At 39.5% G+C, this 15745-nt stretch overlaps 1 protein-coding gene across 1 annotated transcript in view; it reads right to left on the bottom strand.

Annotated features, from left to right (window-relative positions):
- Positions 1-15745, bottom strand: part of LOC5511426 — a 65566-nt gene that overhangs the window by 48939 nt on the left and 882 nt on the right. Inside the window, exons 2-7 of the mRNA XM_048734678.1 lie at positions 15173-15245; positions 15034-15046; positions 14638-14912; positions 14149-14361; positions 13423-13449; positions 9362-9613 (exon numbers count right to left, since the gene is read on the bottom strand). Of these exons, the coding sequence (XP_048590635.1) occupies positions 9362-9613; positions 13423-13449; positions 14149-14361; positions 14638-14912; positions 15034-15046; positions 15173-15242 (850 nt within the window). The 5' untranslated portion in view covers positions 15243-15245. The remainder of the gene's footprint in view (positions 1-9361; positions 9614-13422; positions 13450-14148; positions 14362-14637; positions 14913-15033; positions 15047-15172; positions 15246-15745) is intronic.

The following is a 15745-nucleotide window of genomic DNA, read 5'->3' as shown; positions in this document are numbered from 1 at the left end:
GGCGTACGCTCTGATGGAGGAAGGGCTTTTTGTTGGACCTGCAAAAGTCAAAAGGGATGCCACATAAGGCATTTAGTTCAATTGTATAATAATATTTTATGTATATTGATAACCGTTGTACATGTTGGGGGGGGGCATTTAGGCACATCGCAGTACTACCACCATTATTATATGTTGATTACCACTGTACCTGGTGGGGGGCATTTAGGCACATCGCAGTACTACCACCATTATTATATGTTGATTATCACTGTACCTGGTGGGGGGCATTTAGGCACATCGCAGTACTACCACCATTATTATATGTTGATTACCACTGTACCTGGTGGGGGGCATTTAGGCACATCGCAGTACTACCACCATTATTATATGTTGATTACCACTGTACCTGGTGGGGGGCATTTAGGCACATCGCAGTACTACCACCATTATTATATGTTGATTATCACTGTACCTGGTGGGGGGCATTTAGACACATCGCAGTACTACCACCATTATTATATGTTGATTACCACTGTACCTGGTGGGGGGCATTTATGCACATCGCAGTACTACCACCATTATTATATGCTGATTACCACTGTACCTGGTGGGGGGCATTTATGCACATCGCAGTACTACCACCATTATTATATGTTGATTACCACTGTACCTGGTGGGGGGCATTTAGGCACATCGCAGTACTACCATCATTATTATATGTTGATTACCACTGTACCTGGTTGGGGGCATTTAGGCACATCGCAGTACTACCACCATTATTATATGTTGATTACCACTGTACCTGGTGGGGGGCATTTATGCACATCGCAGTACTACCATCATTATTATATGTTGATTACCACTGTACCTGGTTGGGGGCATTTAGGCACATCGCAGTACTACCATCATTATTATATGTTGATTACCACTGTACCTGGTGGGGGGCATTTAGGCACATCGCAGTACTACCATCATTATTATATGTTGATTACCACTGTACCTGGTGGGGGGCATTTATGCACATCGCAGTACTACCACCATTATTATATGTTGATTACCACTGTACCTGGTGGGGGGCATTTAGGCACATCGCAGTACTACCATCATTATTATATGTTGATTACCACTGTACCTGGTTGGGGGCTTTTAGGCACATCGCAGTACTACCACCATTATTATATGTTGATTACCACTGTACCTGGTGGGGGGCATTTATGCACATCGCAGTACTACCACCATTATTATATGTTGATTACCACTGTACCTGGTGGGGGGCATTTATGCACATCGCAGTACTACCACCATTATTATATGTTGATTACCACTGTACCTGGTGGGGGGCATTTAGGCACATCGCAGTACTACCACCATTATTATATGTTGATTACCACTGTACCTGGTGGGGGGCATTTATGCACATCGCAGTACTACCACCATTATTATATGTTGATTACCACTGTACCTGGTGGGGGGCATTTAGGCACATCGCAGTACTACCACCATTATTATATGTTGATTACCACTGTACCTGGTGGGGGGCATTTATGCACATCGCAGTACTACCACTATTATTATATGTTGATTACCACTGTACCTGGTGGGGGGCATTTATGCACATCGCAGTACTACCACCATTATTATATGTTGATTACCACTGTACCTGGTGGGGGGCATTTAGGCACATCGCAGTACTACCATCATTATTATATGTTGATTACCACTGTACCTGGTGGGGGGCATTTATGCACATCGCAGTACTACCACCATTATTATATGTTGATTACCACTGTACCTGGTGGGGGGCATTTAGGCACATCGCAGTACTACCATCATTATTATATGTTGATTACCACTGTACCTGGTTGGGGGCATTTAGGCACATCGCAGTACTACCACCATTATTATATGTTGATTACCACTGTACCTGGTGGGGGGCATTTAGGCACATCGCAGTACTACCACCATTATTATATGTTGATTACCACTGTACCTGGTGGGGGGCATTTATGCACATCGCAGTACTACCACCATTATTATATGTTGATTACCACTGTACCTGGTGGGGGGCATTTATGCACATCGCAGTACTACCACCATTATTATATGTTGATTACCACTGTACCTGGTGGGGGGCATTTAGGCACATCGCAGTACTACCATCATTATTATATGTTGATTACCACTGTACCTGGTGGGGGGCATTTATGCACATCGCAGTACTACCACCATTATTATATGTTGATTACCACTGTACCTGGTGGGGGGCATTTAGGCACATCGCAGTACTACCATCATTATTATATGTTGATTACCACTGTACCTGGTTGGGGGCATTTAGGCACATCGCAGTACTACCACCATTATTATATGTTGATTACCACTGTACCTGGTGGGGGGCATTTAGGCACATCGCAGTACTACCACCATTATTATATGTTGATTACCACTGTACCTGGTGGGGGGCATTTATGCACATCGCAGTACTACCACCATTATTATATGTTGATTACCACTGTACCTGGTGGGGGGCATTTATGCACATCGCAGTACTACCACCATTATTATATGTTGATTACCACTGTACCTGGTGGGGGGCATTTAGGCACATCGCAGTACTACCATCATTATTATATGTTGATTACCACTGTACCTGGTGGGGGGCATTTATGCACATCGCAGTACTACCACCATTATTATATGTTGATTACCACTGTACCTGGTGGGGGGCATTTAGGCACATCGCAGTACTACCATCATTATTATATGTTGATTACCACTGTACCTGGTGGGGGGCATTTAGGCACATCGCAGTACTACCATCATTATTATATGTTGATTACCACTGTACCTGGTTGGGGGCATTTAGGCACATCGCAGTACTACCACCATTATTATATGTTGATTACCACTGTACCTGGTGGGGGGCATTTATGCACATCGCAGTACTACCATCATTATTATATGTTGATTACCACTGTACCTGGTTGGGGGCATTTAGGCACATCGCAGTACTACCATCATTATTATATGTTGATTACCACTGTACCTGGTGGGGGGCATTTAGGCACATCGCAGTACTACCATCATTATTATATGTTGATTACCACTGTACCTGGTGGGGGGCATTTATGCACATCGCAGTACTACCACCATTATTATATGTTGATTACCACTGTACCTGGTGGGGGGCATTTAGGCACATCGCAGTACTACCATCATTATTATATGTTGATTACCACTGTACCTGGTTGGGGGCATTTAGGCACATCGCAGTACTACCACCATTATTATATGTTGATTACCACTGTACCTGGTGGGGGGCATTTATGCACATCGCAGTACTACCACCATTATTATATGTTGATTACCACTGTACCTGGTGGGGGGCATTTATGCACATCGCAGTACTACCACCATTATTATATGTTGATTACCACTGTACCTGGTGGGGGGCATTTAGGCACATCGCAGTACTACCACCATTATTATATGTTGATTACCACTGTACCTGGTGGGGGGCATTTATGCACATCGCAGTACTACCACCATTATTATATGTTGATTACCACTGTACCTGGTGGGGGGCATTTAGGCACATCGCAGTACTACCACCATTATTATATGTTGATTACCACTGTACCTGGTGGGGGGCATTTATGCACATCGCAGTACTACCACTATTATTATATGTTGATTACCACTGTACCTGGTGGGGGGCATTTATGCACATCGCAGTACTACCACCATTATTATATGTTGATTACCACTGTACCTGGTGGGGGGCATTTAGGCACATCGCAGTACTACCATCATTATTATATGTTGATTACCACTGTACCTGGTGGGGGGCATTTATGCACATCGCAGTACTACCACCATTATTATATGTTGATTACCACTGTACCTGGTGGGGGGCATTTAGGCACATCGCAGTACTACCATCATTATTATATGTTGATTACCACTGTACCTGGTTGGGGGCATTTAGGCACATCGCAGTACTACCACCATTATTATATGTTGATTACCACTGTACCTGGTGGGGGGCATTTAGGCACATCGCAGTACTACCACCATTATTATATGTTGATTACCACTGTACCTGGTGGGGGGCATTTATGCACATCGCAGTACTACCACCATTATTATATGTTGATTACCACTGTACCTGGTGGGGGGCATTTATGCACATCGCAGTACTACCACCATTATTATATGTTGATTACCACTGTACCTGGTGGGGGGCATTTAGGCACATCGCAGTACTACCATCATTATTATATGTTGATTACCACTGTACCTGGTGGGGGGCATTTATGCACATCGCAGTACTACCACCATTATTATATGTTGATTACCACTGTACCTGGTGGGGGGCATTTAGGCACATCGCAGTACTACCATCATTATTATATGTTGATTACCACTGTACCTGGTTGGGGGCATTTAGGCACATCGCAGTACTACCACCATTATTATATGTTGATTACCACTGTACCTGGTGGGGGGCATTTAGGCACATCGCAGTACTACCACCATTATTATATGTTGATTACCACTGTACCTGGTGGGGGGCATTTATGCACATCGCAGTACTACCACCATTATTATATGTTGATTACCACTGTACCTGGTGGGGGGCATTTATGCACATCGCAGTACTACCACCATTATTATATGTTGATTACCACTGTACCTGGTGGGGGGCATTTAGGCACATCGCAGTACTACCATCATTATTATATGTTGATTACCACTGTACCTGGTGGGGGGCATTTATGCACATCGCAGTACTACCACCATTATTATATGTTGATTACCACTGTACCTGGTGGGGGGCATTTAGGCACATCGCAGTACTACCATCATTATTATATGTTGATTACCACTGTACCTGGTTGGGGGCATTTAGGCACATCGCAGTACTACCACCATTATTATATGTTGATTACCACTGTACCTGGTGGGGGGCATTTATGCACATCGCAGTACTACCACCATTATTATATGTTGATTACCACTGTACCTGGTGGGGGGCATTTATGCACATCGCAGTACTACCACCATTATTATATGTTGATTACCACTGTACCTGGTGGGGGGCATTTAGGCACATCGCAGTACTACCACCATTATTATATGTTGATTACCACTGTACCTGGTGGGGGGCATTTATGCACATCGCAGTACTACCACCATTATTATATGTTGATTACCACTGTACCTGGTGGGGGGCATTTATGCACATCGCAGTACTACCACCATTATTATATGTTGATTACCACTGTACCTGGTGGGGGGCATTTAGACACATCGCAGTACTACCGCCATTATTATATGTTGATTACCACTGTACCTGGTGGGGGGCATTTAGGCACATCGCAGTACTACCACCATTATTATATGTTGATTACCACTGTACCTAGTGGTGGGCATTTATGCACATCGCAGTACTACCACCATTATTATATGTTGATTACCACTGTACCTGGTGGGGGGCATTTAGGCACATCGCAGTACTACCACCATTATTATATGTTGATTACCACTGTACCTGGTGGGGTGCATTTAGGCACATCGCAGTACTACCCCCATTATTATATGTTGATTACCACTGTACCTGGTGGGGGGCATTTAGGCACATCGCAGTACTACCACCATTTTTATATGTTGATTACCACTGTACCTGGCGGGGGGCATTTAGACACATCGCAGTACTACCACCATTTTTATATGTTGATTACCACTGTACCTGGTGGGGGGCATTTAGGCACATCGCAGTACTACCACTATTATTATATGTTGATTACCACTGTACCTGGTGGGGGGCATTTAGGCACATCGCAGTACTACCACCATTATTATATGTTGATTACCACTGTACCTAGTGGTGGGCATTTATGCACATCGCAGTACTACCACCATTATTATATGTTGATTACCACTGTACCTGGTGGGGGGCATTTAGGCACATCGCAGTACTACCATCATTATTATATGTTGATTACCACTGTACCTGGTGGGGTGCATTCAGGCACATCGCAGTACTACCACCATTATTATATGTTGATTATCACTGTACCTGGTGGGGGGCATTTAGGCACATCGCAGTACTACCACCATTATTATATGTTGATTACCACTGCACCTGGTGGGGGGCATTTAGGCACATCGCAGTACTACCACCATTATTATATGCTGATTACCACTGTACCTGGTGGGGGGCATTTATGCACATCGCAGTACTACCACCATTATTATATGTTGATTACCACTGTTCCTGGTGGGGTGCATTCAGGCACATCGCAGTACTACCACCATTATTATATGTTGATTACCACTGTACCTGGTGGGGGGCATTTATGCACATCGCAGTACTACCACCATTATTATATGTTGATTACCACTGTACCTGGTGGGGGGCATTTAGGCACATCGCAGTACTACCACCATTATTATATGTTGATTACCACTGTACCTGGTGGGGGGCATTTAGGCACATCGCAGTACTACCATCATTATTATATGTTGATTACCACTGTACCTGGTGGGGGGCATTTATGCACATCGCAGTACTACCACCATTATTATATGTTGATTACCACTGTACCTGGTGGGGGGCATTTAGGCACATCGCAGTACTACCATCATTATTATATGTTGATTACCACTGTACCTGGTGGGGGGCATTTAGGCACATCGCAGTACTACCATCATTATTATATGTTGATTACCACTGTACCTGGTTGGGGGCATTTAGGCACATCGCAGTACTACCACCATTATTATATGTTGATTACCACTGTACCTGGTGGGGGGCATTTATGCACATCGCAGTACTACCATCATTATTATATGTTGATTACCACTGTACCTGGTTGGGGGCATTTAGGCACATCGCAGTACTACCATCATTATTATATGTTGATTACCACTGTACCTGGTGGGGGGCATTTAGGCACATCGCAGTACTACCATCATTATTATATGTTGATTACCACTGTACCTGGTGGGGGGCATTTATGCACATCGCAGTACTACCACCATTATTATATGTTGATTACCACTGTACCTGGTGGGGGGCATTTAGGCACATCGCAGTACTACCATCATTATTATATGTTGATTACCACTGTACCTGGTTGGGGGCATTTAGGCACATCGCAGTACTACCACCATTATTATATGTTGATTACCACTGTACCTGGTGGGGGGCATTTAGGCACATCGCAGTACTACCACCATTATTATATGTTGATTACCACTGTACCTGGTGGGGGGCATTCATGCACATCGCAGTACTACCACCATTATTATATGTTGATTACCACTGTACCTGGTGGGGGGCATTTATGCACATCGCAGTACTACCACCATTATTATATGTTGATTACCACTGTACCTGGTGGGGGGCATTTAGGCACATCGCAGTACTACCATCATTATTATATGTTGATTACCACTGTACCTGGTGGGGGGCATTTATGCACATCGCAGTACTACCACCATTATTATATGTTGATTACCACTGTACCTGGTGGGGGGCATTTATGCACATCGCAGTACTACCACTATTATTATATGTTGATTACCACTGTACCTGGTGGGGGGCATTTATGCACATCGCAGTACTACCACTATTATTATATGTTGATTACCACTGTACCTGGTGGGGGGCATTTATGCACATCGCAGTACTACCATCATTATTATATGTTGATTACCACTGTACCTGGTGGGGGGCATTTACGCACATCGCAGTACTACCACCATTATTATATGTTGATTACCACTGTACCTGGCGGGGGGCATTTAGGCACATCGCAGTACTACCACCATTTTTATATGTTGATTACCACTGTACCTGGTGGGGGGCATTTAGGCACATCGCAGTACTACCACTATTATTATATGTTGATTACCACTGTACCTGGTGGGGGGCATTTAGGCACATCGCAGTACTACCACTATTATTATATGTTGATTACCACTGTACCTGGTGGGGGGCATTTAGGCACATCGCAGTACTACCATCATTATTATATGTTGATTACCACTGTACCTGGTGGGGGGCATTTAGGCACATCGCAGTACTATCACCATTATTATATGTTGATTACCACTGTACCTGGTGGGGGGCATTTAGGCACATCGCAGTACTATCACCATTATTATATGTTGATTACCACTGTACCTGGTGGGGGGCATTTAGGCACATCGCAGTACTACCACTATTATTATATGTTGATTACCACTGTACCTGGTGGGGGGTATTTAGGTACATCGCAGTACTACCACTATTATTATATGCTGATTATCACTGTACCTGGTGGGGGGCATTTAGGCACATCGCAGTACTACCATCATTATTATATGTTGATTACCACTGTACCTGGTGGGGGGCATTTATGCACATCGCAGTACTATCACCATTATTATATGTTGATTACCACTGTACCTGGTGGGGGGCATTTAGGCACATCGCAGTACTACCACCATTATTATATGTTGATTATCACTGTACCTGGTGGGGGGCATTTAGGCACATCGCAGTACTACCACCATTATTATATGTTGATTATCACTGTACCTGGTGGGGGGCATTTAGGCACATCGCAGTACTATCACCATTATTATATGTTGATTACCACTGTACCTGGTGGGGGGCATTTATGCACATCGCAGTACTACCACCATTATTATATGTTGATTACCAATGTACCTGGTGGGGTGCATTCAGGCACATCGCAGTACTACCACCATTATTATATGTTGATTACCACTGTACCTGGTGGGGGGCATTTAGGCACATCGCAGTACTACCACCATTATTATATGTTGATTACCACTGTACCTGGTGGGGGGTATTTAGGCACATCGCAGTACTACCACCATTATTATATGTTGATTATCACTGTACCTGGTGGGGGCATTTAGGCACATCGCAGTACTACCACCATTATTATATGTTGATTACCACAGTACCTGGTGGGGGGTATTTAGGTACATCGCAGTACTACCACTATTATTATATGTTGATTACCACTGTACCTGGTGGGGGGCATTTAGGCACATCGCAGTACTACCACCATTATTATATGTTGATTACCACTGTACCTGGTGGGGGGCATTTAGGCACATCGCAGTACTACCACCATTATTATATGTTGATTACCACTGTACCTGGTGGGGGGCATTTAGGCACATCGCAGTACTACCACCATTATTATATGTTGATTACCACTGTACCTGGTGGGGGGCATTTAGGCACATCGCAATACTACCACCATTATTATATGTTGATTACCACAGTACCTGGTGGGGGGCATTTAGGCACATCGCAGTACTACCACTATTATTATGTTGATGAACACTCTACCTGGTGGGGGGCATTTGGGCACATCGCAGTACTCCCAGCGCACCAACTTGTTCGTCGTGTAGCACCACGGTCCGTCCGGTCCCATGCCACCAGGGTTACGGCAGAAATTGGACGCGTTTATAAGCTCTGGGTACTGGGTTGAGTTATGATAGTGGTGGTGTGGGCACTGGGACGACCAGGGCTGACACGAGATTCCCGATTTCGTCACATTTATGTTGCCATGGTAACCGACGCCTTCGCCATAGTAGCAATCTATGTGAGGAAAAGTATAGCGTAATCGCTGCGGGCAAAATCCTACTAAAGGACGGGTAATCCTTCTAGAATACATAGCACTGGTAAAAGGGGGAGGAATCCTGCCACTTCACAAATGGGCGGTAAGAAAATAGCTGATAGTGTTTATATTTTTTAGAGATATGGGTAAGGTCTAATATAGCTAATAGTGTTTATATTTTTTAGAGATATGGGTAAGGTCTAATATAGCTAATAGTGTTTATATTTTTTAGAGATATGGGTAAGGTCTAATATAGCTAATAGTGTTTATATTTTTTAGAGATATGGATAAGGTCTAATATAGCTGATAGTGTTTATATTTTTTAGAGATATGGATAAGGTCTAATATAGCTGATAGTGTTTATATTTTTTAGAGATATGGATAAGGTCTAATATAGCTAATAGTGTTTATATTTTTTAGAGATATGGGTAAGGTCTAATATAGCTAATAGTGTTTATATTTTTTAGAGATATGGGTAAGGTCTAATATAGCTAATAGTGTTTATATTTTTTAGAGATATGGATAAAGTCTAATATAGCTAATAGTGTTTATATTTTTTAGAGATATGGATAAGGTCTAATATAGCTGATAGTGTTTATATTTTTTAGAGATATGGATAAGGTCTAAAATAGCTAATAGTGTTTATATTTTTTAGAGATATGGGTAAGGTCTAATATAGCTGATAGTGTTTATATTTTTTAGAGATATGGGTAAGGTCTAATATAGCTAATAGTGTTTATATTTTTTAGAGATATGGGTAAGGTCTAATATAGCTAATAGTGTTTATATTTTTTAGAGATATGGGTAAGGTCTAATATAGCTAATAGTGTTTATATTTTTTAGAGATATGGGTAAGGTCTAATATAGCTAATAGTGTTTATATTTTTTAGAGATATGGGTAAGGTCTAATATAGCTGATAGTGTTTATATTTTTTAGAGATATGGGTAAGGTCTAATATAGCTGATAGTGTTTATATTTTTTAGAGATATGGATAAGGTCTAATATAGCTAATAGTGTTTATATTTTTTAGAGATATGGGTAAGGTCTAATATAGCTGATAGTGTTTATATTTTTTAGAGATATGGGTAAGGTCTAATATAGCTAATAGTGTTTATATTTTTTAGAGATATGGGTAAGGTCTAATATAGCTGATAGTGTTTATATTTTTTAGAGATATGGATAAGGTCTAAAATAGCTAATAGTGTTTATATTTTTTAGAGATATGGGTAAGGTCTAATATAGCTGATAGTGTTTATATTTTTTAGAGATATGAGGGTAAAGTCTAATATAGCTAATAGTGTTTATATTTTTTAGAGATATGGATAAGGTCTAATATAGCTGATAGTGTTTATATTTTTTAGAGATATGGATAAGGTCTAAAATAGCTAATAGTGTTTATATTTTTTAGAGATATGGGTAAGGTCTAATATAGCTGATAGTGTTTATATTTTTTAGAGATATGGGTAAGGTCTAATATAGCTAATAGTGTTTATATTTTTTAGAGATATGGGTAAGGTCTAATATAGCTAATAGTGTTTATATTTTTTAGAGATATGGATAAGGTCTAATATAGCTGATAGTGTTTATATTTTTTAGAGATATGGGTAAGGTCTAATATAGCTGATAGTGTTTATATTTTTTAGAGATATGGATAAGGTCTAATATAGCTAATAGTGTTTATATTTTTTAGAGATATGGGTAAGGTCTAATATAGCTAATAGTGTTTATATTTTTTAGAGATATGGGTAAGGTCTAATATAGCTAATAGTGTTTATATTTTTTAGAGATATGGATAAAGTCTAATATAGCTAATAGTGTTTATATTTTTTAGAGATATGGATAAGGTCTAATATAGCTGATAGTGTTTATATTTTTTAGAGATATGGATAAGGTCTAAAATAGCTAATAGTGTTTATATTTTTTAGAGATATGGGTAAGGTCTAATATAGCTGATAGTGTTTATATTTTTTAGAGATATGGGTAAGGTCTAATATAGCTAATAGTGTTTATATTTTTTAGAGATATGGGTAAGGTCTAATATAGCTAATAGTGTTTATATTTTTTAGAGATATGGGTAAGGTCTAATATAGCTAATAGTGTTTATATTTTTTAGAGATATGGGTAAGGTCTAATATAGCTAATAGTGTTTATATTTTTTAGAGATATGGGTAAGGTCTAATATAGCTGATAGTGTTTATATTTTTTAGAGATATGGGTAAGGTCTAATATAGCTGATAGTGTTTATATTTTTTAGAGATATGGATAAGGTCTAATATAGCTAATAGTGTTTATATTTTTTAGAGATATGGGTAAGGTCTAATATAGCTGATAGTGTTTATATTTTTTAGAGATATGGGTAAGGTCTAATATAGCTAATAGTGTTTATATTTTTTAGAGATATGGGTAAGGTCTAATATAGCTGATAGTGTTTATATTTTTTAGAGATATGGATAAGGTCTAAAATAGCTAATAGTGTTTATATTTTTTAGAGATATGGGTAAGGTCTAATATAGCTGATAGTGTTTATATTTTTTAGAGATATGGGTAAAGTCTAATATAGCTAATAGTGTTTATATTTTTTAGAGATATGGATAAGGTCTAATATAGCTGATAGTGTTTATATTTTTTAGAGATATGGATAAGGTCTAAAATAGCTAATAGTGTTTATATTTTTTAGAGATATGGGTAAGGTCTAATATAGCTGATAGTGTTTATATTTTTTAGAGATATGGGTAAGGTCTAATATAGCTAATAGTGTTTATATTTTTTAGAGATATGGGTAAGGTCTAATATAGCTAATAGTGTTTATATTTTTTAGAGATATGGGTAAGGTCTAATATAGCTAATAGTGTTTATATTTTTTAGAGATATGGGTAAGGTCTAATATAGCTAATAGTGTTTATATTTTTTAGAGATATGGGTAAGGTCTAATATAGCTGATAGTGTTTATATTTTTTTGAGATATGGGTAAGGTCTAATATAGCTGATAGTGTTTATATTTTTTAGAGATATGGATAAGGTCTAATATAGCTAATAGTGTTTATATTTTTTAGAGATATGGGTAAGGTCTAATATAGCTAATAGTGTTTATATTTTTTAGAGATATGGGTAAGGTCTAATATAGCTGATAGTGTTTATATTTTTTAGAGATATGGATAAGGTCTAAAATAGCTAATAGTGTTTATATTTTTTAGAGATATGGGTAAGGTCTAATATAGCTGATAGTGTTTATATTTTTTAGAGATATGGGTAAGGTCTAATATAGCTAATAGTGTTTATATTTTTTAGAGATATGGGTAAGGTCTAATATAGCTAATAGTGTTTTTATTTTTTAGAGATATGGGTAAAGTCTAATATAGCTAATAGTGTTTATATTTTTTAGAGATATGGGTAAGGTCTAATATAGCTAATAGTGTTTATATTTTTTAGAGATATGGGTAAGGTCTAATATAGCTAATAGTGTTTATATTTTTTAGAGATATGGGTAAGGTCTAATATAGCTGATAGTGTTTATATTTTTTAGAGATATGGGTAAGGTCTAATATAGCTGATAGTGTTTATATTTTTTAGAGATATGGATAAGGTCTAATATAGCTGATAGTGTTTATATTTTTTAGAGATATGGATAAGGTCTAATATAGCTGATAGTGTTTATATTTTTTAGAGATATGGATAAGGTCTAATATAGCTGATAGTGTTTATATTTTTTAGAGATATGGATAAGGTCTAATATAGTCGTACATCTTCTCTCCTTCAACTTATTTAAAGCATATTTTTGCTGTTTCTTACCTGTCGCTCTCAGTTTATCCACCTCGGCTGAAAGAAATACGGGGATGTGAGCCATGGTCGGCTACAAAGAGCGCCAAAATTAATTAAAATAACAGAATAAAAAGGGACGCATTACCTTGTCATTAGCGGAAGATGGATGGGAGGGGTGGGGTGGGCAGTCATAGGCATCATATGAAAGGGATAGTATTTGACGGTCTTCAGTCATAGACGTTATATGAAAAGCGATATTATTTGATGGTCTTCAATTATAAATATATATCAAATGAAAAGGATAGTATTTGACGGTCTTTAATGAATCATTGGTATCATATGAAAAGGGATAGTATTTGGCGGTCTTCAATCAGAAATAACCTATTAGCGGCCCATGGGTGGTTCGTGCACCAGCCTTTATGACCTTAATGTCTGTTGTCATGGATACTTACTTATCAAGTCCTCAATGTCTGTTGTCATGGATACTTACTTATCAAGTCCTCAATGTCTGTTGTCATGGATACTTACTTATCAAGTCCTCAATGTCTATTCTCATGGATACTTACTTATCAAGTCCTCAATGTCTATTCTCATGGATACTTACTTATCAAGTCCTCAATGTCTATTCTCATGGATACTTACTTATCAAGTCCTCAATGTCTATTCTCATGGATACTTACTTATCAAGTCCTCAATGTCTGTTGTCTTGAATAACTACTTATCAAGTCCTCAATGTCTGTTGTCATGGATACTTACTTATTAAGTCCTCAATGTAGAAGCAGCTAGGCGCATCCCCGCCGTTTCTTTTGGGCCGAATCATGTCGTTATCACAGTCCATAATAGTCCATTCATAGGGCCATCGACCCTGGTTTATCTTGTTAAAGTTCCTCGCCATCTCAAACTCCCTATCGCATGTCTTCATCAAATATTCACAGGTCTCTCGACAAATTCGCGCACTTCTTAGTCTCCCTTGAAAAGCATAATATTATGTGTTACGGGTCCTACTTGATATGGCGTAAAAGCTGTAATGAGCCCCTCATCTTTCTGTAGCCCTTCTCCCCGCCCAATGAGCCCCTCTGTTTAACAAACATACCACCTGCTCTATCGAAGGCTCCAAACTAAACGCTGCCCTAAACAAGGCTCAAGTAAGCTTCTCTTTAACAAACATACCACCTGCTCTATCGAGGGCTCCAAACTAAACGCTGCCCTAACCAAGTCTCAAGTAAGCTTCTCTTTCCGTCTCACCTGTTGTGTAGTCGCATCGTGGGAAATTCCAGTGACAGTACGACACATTAAACACCTCCATGCACGACTCGCGTATCATTTCACCGTAGAGGTTTTCCATGACTGACTTAACGAAGGCGAATCGCTCCATTGCTTTCTCTGTTTGCTGTTGATACGCTGTGGAGCCGTAGACGTATGCATTTCCGATTATGGACGAGCAATAACCTTTGGGGTACGCCACATAGCTGTTGCAAAAGTAATCATTCTTCCAGACGTTAGGATAAACTTGAACACAACTGTCAGATAAAAAAAAAACAAGGGTGGTAATAATTGGTATTATGCTTGCAAGGATAGTAATAAAAAATACCATGCTTTTCCATATGATACCTATAAACGCGCATGAATGTTGATAATTACCTTGAATTGGAGCCTGTAAAAAAAAAAAACAAAAAAAAACAAGCGTTAACATACCGTCCAACGGCTCACTGATGTATTGGACGGGTTCACTGACCGGTTCAACGGGCTCGGTGACCGGTTCTTTCATTCAATTTATTACCTGGAATGCCAATCACCACAAGTACGACTGCCAGGAATCCCGGACACCAGCTATAGTCGCTATTGGTCATAACCTGGACGAAACAGACAAATCAGCCAAGGATAGAATAGTACGCAAAAAGCAAAGAAAAGATAGTTGTTATTGAGGGAAGGGGGGGGGGGGGGGGGGGGTATTGTAGTATGCATACTCCAATTATACACGATAAAAAAATCGATAGCTGAGTAGAAAAACAGAACTGAAATAAAAGATTTTCCCCGCTTATCTGAATGTTTTCTTCGTACATTTGTCGTCAATAGTATGCTGAGGAGAACATAAACATATTTAACAAGTCCCAGATATAGACCCTCTGTCATGCTGGCATGAGATGCCTTGTTTAACACAAAGGACAAACATTTGCGCAAACCTGAATACCCCGAAACCTCGGAAATCTGGTTATAAAAAGGATTAATGACATTCTACTTAAGAATTTATCTGATTCATGCGAGAGAGAAATCTCTATCCATTCAGGTAAGAGAGTAATGAAATATATCACTTACTCGTTTCAGGATAGATATCCTATTATCTCCATCTCCA

Source organism: Nematostella vectensis, chromosome 11 (assembly GCF_932526225.1).
Source record: "Nematostella vectensis chromosome 11, jaNemVect1.1, whole genome shotgun sequence".
Taxonomy (NCBI): domain Eukaryota; kingdom Metazoa; phylum Cnidaria; class Anthozoa; order Actiniaria; family Edwardsiidae; genus Nematostella; species Nematostella vectensis.
The sequence above is the reverse complement of the archived record's forward strand: the minus strand, read 5'-3'. Positions and strand labels throughout refer to the sequence as shown.